At 42.3% G+C, this 15,715-nt stretch overlaps 1 protein-coding gene across 1 annotated transcript; it reads right to left on the bottom strand.

The window, feature by feature from the left end:
• Positions 1-3,759: 3,759 nt before the first annotated feature.
• LOC122007904 (auxin-responsive protein IAA4-like) lies at positions 3,760-4,559 on the bottom strand. Its single transcript, XM_042563441.1, has 3 exons — positions 4,366-4,559; positions 4,005-4,274; positions 3,760-3,915 (listed from the first exon to the last, which is right to left on the bottom strand). Exons 1-3 carry the CDS (start codon positions 4,500-4,502, stop codon positions 3,852-3,854), a joined length of 471 nt encoding a protein of 156 aa, XP_042419375.1. The 5' UTR covers positions 4,503-4,559; the 3' UTR covers positions 3,760-3,851.
• Positions 4,560-15,715: the final 11,156 nt, after the last annotated feature.

The raw sequence follows: 15,715 nt of genomic DNA on the forward strand, positions 1-15,715 counted from the left end.
ACGCGAAGAGCTATTCACCCCCCCCCCCCCTCTAGCTACTTTTCGGTCCCAACAGACCCTTGTACGAAGGGGAGTCCACTACCCCAACCTAAAAGATCTCGACCCTGACTATGTTCGAGTCCGGGGGAGTTTGAGCCCTGAAAAGGACAAGATGATACGGTACTCACTTGACTGTTGTATGAAGGGAAGTATGCTACCACAGCCTGGAGGAACTCGACTCTGACTATATCCGAGTCCAGGGGAGTTTAGGCCCAAATAGGATAAAACGATATGATACTCGCTTGACCATTGTACGAAGGGGAGTCTGCTACCGCAGCCTAAAAGATCTCGACCCCGACTATTTTCGAGTCCGGAGGAGTTTGGGCCCTAAAATGGACAAGATGATAAGGGGTGTCCGCTACCACAGCCTAGAGGATTTCAACCCTGACTATGTCTGAATCCTGGGGAGTTTGACCCTGAAAAGGACAAGGCGATACGGTACTCGCTAGACCCTTGTACGAAGGGGAGTCCGCTATTGCATCCTGGAGGATCTCGACCCCGACTACGTCCGAAGTGGAGGGAGTTTGGGCCCTGAAATGGACAAGGCAATACGATACTCGCTCGACCCTTGTATGAAGGGGAGTCCACTACCATGTTGTGGAGGATCTTGACCCCGATTACGTCCAAGTCTGGGGGAATTTGGGCCATAAAAAATAAGACAATATGGTTCTCGCTCAACCCTTGTGCGAAGGGGAGTCCCTGTAAGGATTATCAACCAATTCAATAAAAGCCCTAGTTTAAAACAAATTGTTGCTAGTATTGTATACTAGAGATCCACTACAACAGATAAAGGTTTGCATGCTTGTCAAAGTCTTCTCCAAGGTAAAGCTATCTACATTCCATATTTTTCTGGTGTGATCAGAGATAGTAGTAGCAAGATACCTAAAAGTAATATAGCACATCACATGCCAAGATTTAAAATCATGAATCTCTCAGAAATGGTACTTAAATTGATTATTGGTAAATGAGACAACTATTTCAATGAGGATAATATTATCAAATCCAATCAAAGTAATAATAAACAATAATTATGGATTTATTTGATAGTTAATACTAGTAGAGTAATGACAACTAGTAGTTATTGATTGAGATCACAAAATTCTGGGGAAAGCAAACACTTCAAGATATAATCATTATGTACTTGTAATTTATGTAGTAGTTCAAAATAGATTATTGTCTATAAAAGAAATCCCAGATTGATAAATTAAATGATAAAAATAATATCAACTATTGAAACAAACAAAATTGGATAGTTCCTTTTAGTAGGCGCCAGACATAACATGCTCTATAATTATTTGCAACAACAACATGCTTCCATCCCACATTACAGTTAAAGACCTTACAATTGTATCAACCTCTGGAACCTGTAACCATGTAATATGGGCGGGTGAATTTGGGTCATATCCATTTAATTTATTACAAAATAATAGCATTTTAAATCAATATTTGAATACTCTTTTTTTCAATCAAATCTCATAATAAAATAAATGTACTTACTAACTCACAACTACATCAATAATAAAACATTCAAGAGTTCACTCATCCCTTATGACCCGAATCATTTGGTTTACTAACTTCAGCCTTGTATTCTAGTACATCAACATGTGCTAACCTAGATATCACAAAGGGTGTTGGTCGATTAAGATAGCAGGACGGTGGTCAAGGAAGTTGAAATCCGCTAAGGAGTGTGTAACAACTCACCTGCCGAATCAATTAGTCCCGAAAATGGATAGCGCTTAAGCGTGCGACCCACACTCAGCCATCGGGGCGAGCGCAATGCCCCGATGAGTAGGAGGGTGTGGCGGGTGCTGCAAAACTCAGGGTATGAGGCCGGGCGGAGCGACCGCCAGTGCGGATCTTGGTGGTAGTAGCAAATATTCAAATGAGAACTTTGAAGGCCGAAGAGGGGAAAGGTTCCATGTGAACAACACTTGCACATGGGTTAGTCGATCCTAAGGGACGGGGGAAGTCCGTCGGAGAGCGCGACTCCGCGCGAGTTCCGAAAGGGAATCGGGTTAAAATTCTCGAGCCGGGACGTGGCGGTCGATGGCAACGTTTGGAAATCTGGAGACGTCGGTGGGGGCCTCGAGAAGAGTTATCTTTTCCACTTAACGGCCTACGCACCCTGGAAACGGCTTAGCCAGAGGTAGGGCTGAGTGGTCGGAAGAGCGTCGCATGTTGTGCGACGTTCGGTGCGCCCCCGACGACCCTTGAAAATCCAGAGGACCGTGTGCCGCCCACGCCCGATCGTACTCATAACTGCATCAGGTCTCCAAGGTGAACAGCCTCTGGCCCATGGAACAATGTAGGCAAAGGAAGTTGGCAAGATGGATCCGTAGCTTCGGGAAAAGGATTGGCTCTGAGGGCTGGGCACGAGGGTCCCGACCCCAAACTCATCGGTTGTTGGTGGATTGCTCATGCTGCTCTCGCGGGTCGCCGCGTGCTGGCTAGGGGACGGACCGGGATTGGCTCCCACTCCAGGGGACCTTACAATTGTATCAACCTCTGGAACCTGTAACCATGTAATATGGGCGGGTGAATTTGGGTCATGTCCATTTTATTTATTACTAAATAATAGCATTTTAAATCAATATTTAAATACTTTTTTTTCATTCAAATCTCATAATAAAATAAATGCACTTACTAACTCACAACTACATCAATAATAAAACATTCAAGAGTTCACTCATCCCTTGATCTTGACCCGAATCATTTGGTTTACTAACTTCAGCCTTGTATTCTAGTACATCAACATGTCTAATGTCTGAAGGCATTAGACATTAATTGTTTCCTTCTAATCTTGTAAGATGACTAGATGAGTCATGTTCGGCGCTGATATTGAGAATCCATGACACCTGACTTACGTGATTAATTGAAAATTTTTCATTAATTTCTTTTTCTTTCTCTTGGTAAAGCAGATATATCTTGGTTATATTGTCCTCTCTCTCTATATCTAGCTATATATAATTTTTTTTTCATTAATTTCTTTCTCTTCTCTCAGATAAACCAGATATATCTGGGTTATCGTCCCCCTCTCTCTCTATATATATTTTAGCAGCTGGAACGAACTTTTTTATAATTTTTAGAGTCTTTATATTTAATTTTTAGGATAATATTATATTTTTATGAGTCAATTATATTCTTTCTTATCTATTTTCATATTTACTTTTTTAAAATAATACCCAATTAATTGTATTAATAATATTTAATTAATTTTTTAACTAGCTTAATTAATTGTTAGCTTGATAAATTTATTATCTGGGGGGCCAGATTCTAGCCCTCCAAATTTACGGATATATTAATCGTTGAGGAGGCAATTAATTGCGTGTAGCTAGCTTATCTTCTATAAATATTATCCATCCAAGTTGAGGCAGACACAGGACATTATGACCTATCTTGTGCAGTGCTCAATGTCGTTAGGTTGCAGACAAGGTGGTGGCCATCATTATTGAGGCCTTGGATTTGAGCTCGATATCGACAACAGGTAAGCAGTAAGCTTCATACAAAGTTCATCTCACGGCTCAATTATTATTTATTAGGAATGGCACTGCATATATATGCCTCACTCGCAAACAAACAGCCTTGTCACCTGTGCTCCGATCCTCCTCATGTGGAGCCTCACACCCACTGTTCTTGATAAGGTGCATGCTTGGTGCAATTCAGATTCATCAAAGAAACCAGAAGCTAAATTATATATGATCTCTTGTTTAATTAATTACATTTGGAAGAGAAATATATATTATATTGCTCAAAAACTTGTTTGTACAAATTGCATGCACTGAAATTATATATATAATCACAAGATATCACTTCTAATTGGTGGACTCACATCCTCCTCTTATGATCCTCAACTTCTTGCAAGAAGATGTGAACATCCTGAGAAGAAGGAAATAAATTAAAGATGTTAAATCTTTAATTTGAGAAACATGAAACTAGATTGATATATATGGCTGAAGGAAGCTTACTCCCAAGGAACATCTCCGGCGAGCATCAAGTCGCCATCTTTGTCTTCGTAGGTGATGGCGTAGTTTGCGCCTTTGTACACCTCGAAGGCCTTGAACATGTCCTCCAAGGCCTTGCTCAGCTCCTTGTAGCCCTTGAACGCCGTCAAGTCGATCTTTCTCAAATAGGGAGCGCCGTCCATGCTGACCTTGACGAGCAGCCCGGCCTCGGCCTCGGCCTTCATTGCCTTCTTCCGGTAGGACCGAACTGGCGGCCAGCCGACCAGCTGCGCCCTGAGGCGTTAAGTTCAAACCCGAGAATTAAGGCGATCTGGTTTAATTTTCTGGTGAAAAAATTGAACTAGCTAGCTAAGCTAGCACTTACTTCTGGGCTTGGCTGGGGTCGTTGAGGGAGCGCTTGGACGGCCTCGAAGACGCTGGCGGTGCGACGTCGGAGGCGCCGCTACCGGGGAGGCCAAGCCTGAGCTCGGTGGCCTTGAGGTTGTCCGTCTCTGATTCCATTTCGTTGCTTTAGCAGCGAGATCGAGAAGAAAGGGGGAGTTGGGGGTGGAAGGGAAAGGTCGCTTCATTTATAGCACAGCTTGCGGTAAATTGAAACGCTTCTATCTTGCTCCTTCAATTTTCACTATTCTTACATGACGCCCTTTAAGAATTTTGGTGGCATCACTGTTCACCTAGAGAGATGACATACGCCTAGCGCTCCTTTTGGCTCTTTTCTGTGTACATTCTAAAAATCCAATGGAACATTAAAATAAAAATCATGGAAGGAATTTTTGACGTAGGCCCTCCGATGCATATAGTAGTCGAGCAATTTTTGGTCAGTGAATTTTTATCTCTCCCGGGATTTAAATTTTAGATCTCCAGGCTTAAGTACTAGAGTTTATGAATCCTTGTAGCCAAGTCAGCGCCAAAGGGTCGACGACATTAGAGGTCGCCAAATGGGCCGCCCAAGAGGCCAAAGGGCCGGGTCGTTACAATAAAAAGGAGTAGAAGAGCAGTAAAATTGAGTGAGCGTAGTAAAGAGTAATGTTGCATAATAATATATGTAAAACATACCCCGCTAGTAGAGAGAACCTCATTTGTATATCACCTCTCATAACTCTGCAATAATAAATTGATAAGGAATATTCGGTGTCAGAAAATGTCGTATAACGGAAGATGTATAGTTTGAAATTTGTACAGTTATCCTCCCAAAAATCTTCTATTATACGTATATGAACAGTCCCGTGTAGTCTTCCGTCTTCACAATAATGATAGAAGTTGTATAGTCATATTCATAAAAAGGTTCCATTGAAAGCATATGTTGTAATTGAAAAATATTCTTTGATGAATAACTGTTATTCTCTGATGGATTGTTGTGATTTACTGATAATGTTGTCTCCTAGAATATAGCCTAGTCGTATACTTGGATGAACAGGGTATCCCAACCGTCTCTATGTCCGATCGAATTTGTGATGAGAATTACCTTATATATTTGTCTTGAACATTCATATATGAAACTAGAACAGCACCTTGTAAACCCGATCAAACTTATAAATAAGAGCGATGTACCTTTGAAAGTTGAGTTGAATCTCATACGTCTGGTCGGCAATATGCTTGTAGGCTCATGCTTAAGATTTGATAAGTAATGAGGAGCCAAATCTCATAGGTTCGGTCAGCTCTAGAATCAACCGACCGCATGATGGGAGACTAATTATTGGATAACAAGGCGCTCGCCCTCGTAAGTATGACCGGCCTTGTGACGATTAAATTTATACTGAAAGTTGTACTACACTATAATGCTGAATCTGTAAGTTGAGTGATATTGCAAAAGTAGGAAACTAAACCCTATATGCTCAATCTACTTCAGGGTCATTTGGATTTAGTCTGTATGTCTTGGCACTAAATAGAGAGATAGGTCTATTAAGCCTGCTCGACTCCAGAGATTTTCGGGTTTAGTTTGTATGTCTTAGTATTGTACGGAGAGATAGATCTATTAACTATTAAGTCCGCCCAGCTCTAGAGACGCTCGACCATATATTGAAAGCGAACACTAAAGTTAGATACGCTCGTCCGACCTTTGAGGTGGCTGGATATATAATAGAGTTATACAGTGTGGTTTATAATTTCGACCAACCTTTGTGTCGATCGATTGTTCACAAGTAGAGCATTGAATCCATCGAGTACGATTAACCGACTCTTAGGTCTACCGTTTTTATACTGATAGTCTAGCGTCGAATGAGGAGCTAAGCACGGATAAAAATGAGGCTCTGGTTATTATTTTACTTTAACTTTAACAATATCTCATTTTAATTTTAACTTTCACGTCAACTCATCAGCTCTTAACATCCCATATCAAGTATATTAGTGCAAAATTTTACTTTATTTTTATTTTTTACCGGGTCACCAGGATAAATCAGGAAGCATACGCGGCGGTCAGCCTAGAAGTCCAGCATTCTTTGATTATGTCCCTCATTTGGAGGAAAATTTTTTACAAATACACCGTAGCTAGAGTTCGAATCGTGAATATCTGGAAAACAACCTAAATATCCTACCATAATACCATGGCCCCGGGGACAATAATGCCGATGAAAAGAAGCATAACAAACTGTATAATTAATAACGAATGAAACTTAATTAATTTATGATGTGAGTTAATGATACAGCTGGAGCTTGTCGTGGAGATGTACAACACGCGCATGAGGGTAACGCCATAGCGGTCGGGTTCTCGGCAGACCCGACCCGGCAAGCGTTTAGGTAATTAGGTACGCCGGTTTAGTATTTGGTGGATTGCGGGTCCAGCCTTGTGATGTTGGTTCGAATCCGGAAATGGAGCTCGATTTGGGTATTATTTCATTAAAAAAAAATATGTGCAATAAATTCAATAGATTATGGGCACGGCGTATCCAACTCATATTGTCAAAGTCCACGTGTGATGTCCTTTGGACTTTTCCTCTCTCGCCTATTTTGATATGGTCAGTGGGCGCCACATGTCTATGTCATTGGGTGATTTCAATTTAGCCCCTAAAATACGCGATATTTTATGGACTTCAATTGGAGGCCAATATTACTCCCACATTTTACTAAACCACATATCTAAGATTTATTAATATTCAAATCATCATATGATTTTTGGTACCTCAAGATAATTTTAATATGATGTAATAAATTAGGTTAAATCCTATTATATTTAACCGGTGCATCTCAAGGACGAAATGCTACAGAAGAGTACATTAGTAGACGAGAAAGGAGCGTGCGGTGTTTCCGATGGACGAGAAACCGGAGCGGAAGATTGTTCGAGGAGCAAAAGACGCAGCTATTCGAGGGACGAAAAGCTGTAGAAGAGTATGATGACAGACGAGAAGGAAACACGCGGCGATTCCGAGGGACGAGATGTAATACCACGGTTCTGAGATTCTGGTTAAGTATGGCTTAAAATGTTAGATGGTACTATCCATATCACCAAGGTGCACCTTCCTTTTCGGAAGCCTAAACTTAAGAACTCCAAAGTTAAGCGTGCTTGACTTGGAGTAATCTGAGGATGGGTGACCTCTTGGGAAGTTTTCCAGGATGCGTGCGAGTGAGGATAAAGCACGCTGAAAGGACCTCCGGTGGTCTGTGGAGCTAGTCGTCAACCCGATGGGCAATTATGGGTGGCGTTCCCGATTCGGTCCGGGTGGGGCCGCCCGAGCCGGGGCGTTACAGGTGGTATCAGAGCGACCTTGCGACCGTGAGTGCGCCTGTGGCAGGAGCACCCAGGGCACCACCTAGCAAGGGAGATTCTGGGATTTGTCTGTGGTGTGATTCGTGATTACACAACGAGGACGTTGTGTCTTTAAGTGGGGGTGATTGTAATACCCCGGTTCTGAGATTCTGGTTAAGTATGGCTTAAAAAGTTAGATGGTACTATCCATATCACCAAGGTGTACCTTCCTTTTCGGAAGCCTAAACTTAAGAACTTCAAAGTTAAGCGTGCTTGACTTGGAGTAATCTGAGGATGGGTGACCTCCTGGGAAGTTTTCCAGGATGCGTGCGAGTGAGGACAAAGCACGCTGAAAGGACCTCCGGTGGTCTATGGAGCTAGTCGTCAACCCGATGGGCAATTATGGGTGGCGTTCCCGATTCGGTCCGGGTGGGGCCGCCCGAGCCAGGGCGTTACACGAGAAGCCAGAGCGGAATCTTGCTCAAGGAGAAGGTTGGAAGTTGGGTTCGGGTGAGTCTTATTCCAGATGGTCGAAATCACCGAAGCAAGCGGAGCTGGAGTGGAAGACCTGGACCGATGCAAGCGGGACCGGAGCGGAAGACCCGGATCGGCGCGAATGGAACCGAAGTAGGAGGCTGGGACCAAAAATCAACAAAGGGTTGATTTTTTGCCCCGGGGCGCCCGGACCAGACTGGGGCGCCCGAACCAGTCCGAGGCGCCCGGACCTGGTTGGGGCGCCCGAACTTCGGGCTCTCGGTACTCGATTCTTAGCCATTTCGACGTGGTGTTTGAACGTTACATCGGGGATAGAATTCTATCCCATTCCAGGCGCCTGGAACTCTTCCAGACACCCCGAGCAGGGGCTATATAAGCAACCCTGCTATCAGAAGATAACCACAACAAGAAATATCTCAACAACACTTGTACACACTTTTGTTTCTGTTTAGCTTTGTCTTTCTGTGCTTTCATTGCTGTAAAGAGGCTTTTCCGTCTGAAGGAGAAAATAGTATGACTTCATCTGCCTTAGATTAACAACCTCCCAGGTTGTAACCAAGTAAACCTATGTGTCTCTGTCTTTTAGTTTAGTATTCATTCTATATTTATACAAGTGTTATTTTAATTAAATTATTGGTTCGAGAAATGTTGTTTTGCTTAATTTATGCAGGGGCTATGCACCCCCCTCTAGCCAGCCGCCAAGGGTCCTAACAAGTGGTATCAGAGTCACGTTGCTTCAGGAGGACTAACCGTTGAACGAAGAACACGAGATGGTCAAACCAAGCATCTACCCACTAAAGTTCGAGGGGAAGTTCACAAACTGGAAAAAGAACAGAGGTATTTAAAAAATATATATTTATTATTAATAATGGAATTTGGTTTGGAAGCACTCGAGGGCAAAGAAAAGTATCAATGGACGAAGAAGGAACAAGTCGACTTCATGGCAAACGACAAAGCAGAATTTCATCTGCTAAGCGTTCTACCACCACAAGAAGTCAATTGGATCGGAGCTTACGAGTCCACCAAGGAGCTCTGGGAAAAATTCCTGGAAGTTCACAAAGGAACCTCGGAGGTGAAACTTGCGAGATGGGACTTACTTCGCAACCAGATAGCAACCTCCGATTAGAAGAAGACAAAACTATAGCACATCTTCACTCGAGGATCAAAGAGCTCATCATCGGACTTTTGAATCTCGGAGAAAAGGTAAACAATCGAGATTCACTAAGGTATACTCTTAATGCATTTCCTAGAAATGCGAAATAGACATCATTATTAGATGTCTACTATATCTCTAAGGATTTAGAATCTGTTATCTTAGAAGAGTTATTTTTAACTTTTGAAATCCATGAAACAAGATGTGCAGATTCAAAGAATGAGCCAAAGCACAACATTGCCTTTAAGACAAAGATGGATGAACAATATTCAGAATCCTCTCTCGATGACGACGAAACGACAATGATGGTAAGGAGATTTAAAAAATTGCTTAAATCTGGAAAATCTAATAATCTACAGGGTAGAAAATGAAGAACAATCAGATGCTACCACTGTGATGAAGAAGGACATGTAAAAGATAACTGCCTTAAATTGAAGAATAAAGACAAGGGCAAAAACAAGAAGTCTATCCAATCTAATAAGTACAAGATGCTAAAGGCTACGTGGGACGAAACGTCGTCCGAATCAAAGATTGAGGCTTTCTCCATACTTGCATTAATGGCAAGCCATCAAGAAAACAAACACGAAGCAAGCTCGTCCAAAATAAGCATCGAGAGCATCAATGAAAGAGGAGCTACGTCGGATGAAAGCAACAGTTCAGGGAGAGCTACGGATGATGGGATTGACAAGGTAAGTTAGGTACAATTTCTACCTCCCGATAAATTATTTAAATTTGTTAAATTATTGTCAAAGGATTACTATAAGTTAGAAAAAGAAAACCAAAGAGTTAAAATTAATTCTAGCCAAATCTTGTCCATTAGAAGAATTTGACAAAATAAAATTGAAAAATGATAATTTGCAAATAGAAATAACATACTTGAAAAATCGTGTATGTTCGTTTAATCAAAATAATAAAAGATATAATAATTTGAACTAGTATTTTAAATACCACAAGGGACAAATTAAGAAAATTTTAAAGAAATATATACCCAAAAGATTTTTAATTAATCCAGTAGGCTGGAACCTATATTAGGTTCCAAAATCTTGTCTAAATTAAAATCTAATTAGACTTAGGATTTTTAGAGAGTAGATTAAATGTTTAATTTCCTTAAGAGGTTTTTGTTTAGCAAGTGATTGTTACTCTAATAACCAAGAAGGCTTAATGCCTCACCACACCCTGGAAGTCAGTGAATGAAATAAAATATTTAATTGCCTAACATTTAATTATAATTAATGCTTTAAATAATTACTCAAATATTTTTTTTATTTAGAAATTTTTTTACAAAACGTAAAGTTTCTAAAATTATTGTAAATTTTTTTAAGTGATATAAAAACTATTTTCAAAGTTTTCAAAAAACTTGATAAGTTTTTTTTTAAACTAAAAACTTTCTTATTTTTGAAAAATTACCCTTAGATTTTTTTTAAGATACCCCGTTTTTTATGTGATCAAAGGGAGAGAAGGAAAAATTAAGTCTAGGGGGAGGTAGCTTAATTTTTTGTAATTTATTGCAAAATTTATTAATTTTACTTTATGTTGGTTTACCCTAACTTAACTTGGGTTGCTCATATCAAAAAGGAGGAGATTGTTAGTATCCCAAGGTAGTTTTGATGTGATAAAATAAGTTAGATTAGGTCATATTGTATTTAATCCTATGTCTAAGTGTGCAGGAACTTAGGAGCACATGACGTTGAGCAAAAGACACAACTAGCGAGAAGCACGACACGGGAGAGAGCCGACGGGCTTGGTGCGTCTTAGGGACGAGGTGCTATGGAAGAGTACACCGGCGGACGAGAAGAGAGCGTGCAGTGTTTTCGAGGGATGAGAAGACAGAGCAGAAAATTGCTCGAGGAGCAAAAGACGCAGCTGTCCGAGGGACGAAAAGCTGTGGAAGAGTACACTGGCGGATGAGAAGGAGAACGCGACGATTCTAAGGAATGAGAAGCCAGAGTAGAAGCTTGCTCGAGAAGAAGGCCGGAAGTTGGGTTCGGGTGTGCCCTATTTCCGGATGGCCGAAATCACCCAAGTGAGCGGAGCTGGAGCGGAAGACCCGGATCGATACAAGCGGAGCTGAAGCGGAAGGCTCGAACCGACGCGAGCGGAACCAGAGCAGGAGGCTAGGACCAAAAATCAGCAAAGGGCTGATTTTTAGCCCCAGGGCGCCCGAGCCAGACCGGGCCCCCGTACTTGGTCGGGGCGCCCGGACCAGTCCTTTGCGCTCGAAACCCTTCCGGGTGTCCGGAACCCGATTCTTAGTCATTTCAACGTGGCGTTTGAACGTTGCGTTGGGGATAGAATTTTATCTCATTCCAGATGTCTGGAACTCTTCCAGACACCTGGAATTCTTCCAGACGCCCCGAGCAGGGCTATATAAGCAGCCCTGCTCCCAGAAGCTAACCACAAAAAGAAATATCCAAGCAACACTTGTACACACTTCCGTTTCTGTTTAGCTTCGTCTTTCTGTTCTTTCATTGCTGTAAAGAGGCTTCTTTGTCTGAAGGAGAAAATAGTGTGACTTCATCTACCTTGGATTAACAACCTCCCCGATTGTAACCAAGTAAACATGTGTGTCTTTGTCTTTTAGTTTATTATTCATTCTATATTTATGCAAGTGTTATTTTAATTAAATTATTTGTTCGAGAAAGATTTTTTGCTTAATTTGTGCAGGGGCTATTCACCCCCTCTAGCCAACCGCCAAGGGTCCTAACATATGGGTATCTCTTTCTATGTACATGTGCATCTCTAATCCACTCAAGTATTAAAGTAGGATCCCGTCCAGAAGTTGCATCGAATGGGGATTCGGTGATGAGGGGTATAGACATTGACAAAAAGAGGATCTGGATCTAGGATCTATAGGGGGTGTTGCAGGCTTTACCACATTACCACGAAGCGGGGTGGGGGTGAGGGAAAGGTCGCTGATATACCCATAAGTCTGCACACACGCAGAGAGATCCCACAGGGCATTAGAGCGAGAATCGGGAAAGAGATTTCTGGTGTTGACCCTCTAACACTTAAGTTAAGAGCAGCACAAAGCGAAAGTGCAGAGAAGATGAATAGTAATACTATAGTAGATGTGTATGTGTGTGCGTACCTGGCCAATAGAGATAATCTCTCTTTTTATGCTGCCTCTCATAACCTCCGTGATGATGAAGCATCATAGAATGTCAAGTGTGTTGGATCGAAAGCGCTAGAGGGGGGGAGGGGGGGGTGAATAGCGCTCGTGGCTTTCACTCGTTTCGGAATAAAAAAAAATGTTCGAGTAAATGCAGCGGAAATAGTAAAATGCGAAATATAGAGGACACCAAGATTTTACTTGGTTCGGAGCCTAGGGCGACTCCTACTCCAAGGTCCGCGATCGTAGATCGCTTTCGGTGGGCAACAACTATAATATCGCAAAGTTTACAATTGATTATTACAATAAGTGCACTAATGAAAATATACCGACAGTACAAGAGATGTAGACGTAGTCGCTGAATGTCGGAGTAGCAGAGCGTCGCAACAGCGTTTGGAGCAGCACACGGAAGAGCGCAGGTTGTTCTGTTCGAGAGATATTCTAAGCTGCACCTCGAGGCCTCCTTTTATAGCTCTGCAAAGTCTGATCCAGATCCCCAAGCTTCGGGATCAAGTTTGACCCGAGGCTAATCGGTCGACCGATCCCAAGGTTCGGTCGACCGATCAGGCGATCCCTCCTATCTGATCCGCCCAATCTTCTCGCTCCGCTTCGATCCGGTCAAACTCTATCCGAGGTTCGGTCGACCGATAAAAAGGTTCGGTCGACCAATAAGCTGTTCTGACTCAGCTCAGTCAGCCTGATCCAGTCAACACCCAACCTAGGTTCGGTCAACCGATCCCAAGGTTCAGTCGACTGATCCCTTGGTCGAGCACGGTCCAACCTCTGGAGATCTGATCTACTGGTTTGTGGGTTCGGTCGACCGATCTCAGTCACTTCTAACTCTGCATAAAAATGTTAGTCTCCTGTAAAACAGAGTTAGAACATAATAGAATATATAAACAAATAAACTGACAGCCTTCGGACTGTCCGGGTCTGACTTCGGGTTTCCGACCGGAAACCCTAGGTCGACCCGATGCCTACTGTTCCCTCTACGGGGAACGCGTCCTCACCTACTCCACTCAGGAGATTTACCTGTTGCCAGTGCGATCCTCCAGATCGACTGAACTTTTGCTCGGGCTCGATGCATCCGGATTTTCTGCTGGACGCCCGCTTCCCGACCTGTCCAGTCTTCCACCTGGTTCGCGACACCAAGACTTTCCACCTAGGGTTACCACCCCCTAGGACTTTTGCCTGAAGCACTCGACCCGCCAAGACTTTTCGCATATGGTTACCACCCCCTATGACCCAGGTTACCACCCCCTAGGGTTTTCAGCCTGCCTAACCGCAGCTAGGTCTTTCCTGAAACACTCAATCAAACTGTTAGATCACCAATAAGCTTAACTCTGAATTCCTTTGCCATTATCAAAACAACGGTTTGATCGTCGGATGCTTTCCGCACCAACAAAGTGTCAAGGCATGTCAGGTGATGATTGAAGTATGGCGGATTCACATTGGGTAGAGGAAGGTTTCACACTATACAAGTGGCAAAGTATCAAAATATTTCATGACGAATAACCATTATTTTATGACAAGTTCTTGTGATTTGCTGATAATGTTATCTCCCGACAATAGCTCGACTAGCTGATAAGCCGACTGGGTGTAGACTATGGTGGTGCTTAGGAGAAATGAGAGGACTGAGACTTGGGGGTCCGACTTGTAGGACCGTTGCGGCCGGCTAGGAGGGGGGTGGATATCCTGCAAACACAAAAAGACAAACCCTCTTCGAACTCTTTAAACTAACACTTGCATATATAACGTAAGTTGATAAATTAAAAGCATAAAGAAAAAGCGAGGCACAAAAGGTTTACTTGGTTACAACGGATGTGGTTGTTAATCCAAGGAAGATTAAGCTCACTAAAAATTCCTTCAGGCGGAGAAGCCTCGTACAGCAATGTAGTGCGGACAAGTGTTTGGAATTACAAGTTTTAGTTCATTGAAAAGCTTCTGGACCAAGGCTATATTTATAGCCTTGGTCGGGGCACCTGGAAGGGTTCCGGGCGCCCTGGGGGGGAGTAAAACTTATCCCCCAACGTTCAGATCAAGTCAAAACTCGATCTGGTCAATTTTACTGCTCAGGGCGCCCTGGAGGGTTTCAGGCGCCCCGGACCCCAAAGTCAACAGTTGTTGACTTTTTCGTCCGGGACTTCTTCTCTGGTTCAGTCCCGCCTCCGTCCGGTTATTCTCCTCCGGATCCGCTCGCTTGGGTGATTTCTGCCATCCGGAAAAGGGCTCACCCGAACCCAACTTCCGGTCTTCTCGAGCAGCCTTCTGCTCCGGCTTCTCGTCCCTCGGAATCGCTGCGTGTTTCCTTGTCGTCCACCAGCGTACTCATCCGCAGTTTTCGTCCCTCGATCGCACTGCGTGCCGACCTTCTCGCTAGCTGCGTATCTTGCTCCCCGAGCAATCTTCCGCTCCGGCTTTCGTCCCTCGGAACCACCGCATGCTTCCTTCTCGTCCACCGGGGTACTCTTTCGCAGCGTCTCGTCCCTCGGACGCACTGCGTGCCGTCCTTCTCGCTAGCTGCGTCTTCCGCTCGAGTACCTGTGCTCTTAAGCTCCTGCACACTTAGACACAAGGTTAGAACAATGCAGGACCTAACTTAACTTGTTGATCACACCAAAATAATATTGGGGTTCCAACAATCTCCCCATTTTTGGTGTGATCAACCCAAGTTAAGCTAGGGTTACAAATAGATAAAGAATAAAAATAATTTATTGCAATAACATGCAACATGATAGAAAAAATTGAATTTCAAAAATTTTAAATTTAAATTTTCAATTTTCTACCTCCCCCTAGACTTATACTTTCCCTTCTCCCCTTATGATCACAATAAAAATGGGGGTTCAAGAAAAACAATCTAAGGGTTTGACACTTAGAAAAATTATAGAAATCTATTTCGATGTTTTTCGGAGAAAAAATATTTTCAAGTTAAAGAAAAAAATTTCTAAGTCAAAGAATGACTTTTGAAAAATTTCTAAGTTTTCACCAAAAATAAATCTTTCTAAGCCCAAAAATTTATGCAAGAAAATTTAAGAAAATTGATAGCATTAAAAAAAATTTCTATGCATTTATTTATTTATTTTATACTGATACTTATATCAGTAAGTTTTATATTTCCATTTTAATTTTTCATAACTTCTCAAATTACACTTTTTCAAATTTAAAGCCACAGATATTAAACATGCAATAATTTGTATCATGTTAATTTCTATTATTTTTTGAATTTTAACTTCACAAAAATATTCAAATAGCATAGATTCTAACTTGATAAAATT

This window comes from Zingiber officinale, chromosome 8A (genome assembly GCF_018446385.1).
Source record: "Zingiber officinale cultivar Zhangliang chromosome 8A, Zo_v1.1, whole genome shotgun sequence".
In the NCBI taxonomy this organism is placed as follows: Eukaryota; Viridiplantae; Streptophyta; class Magnoliopsida; order Zingiberales; family Zingiberaceae; genus Zingiber; species Zingiber officinale.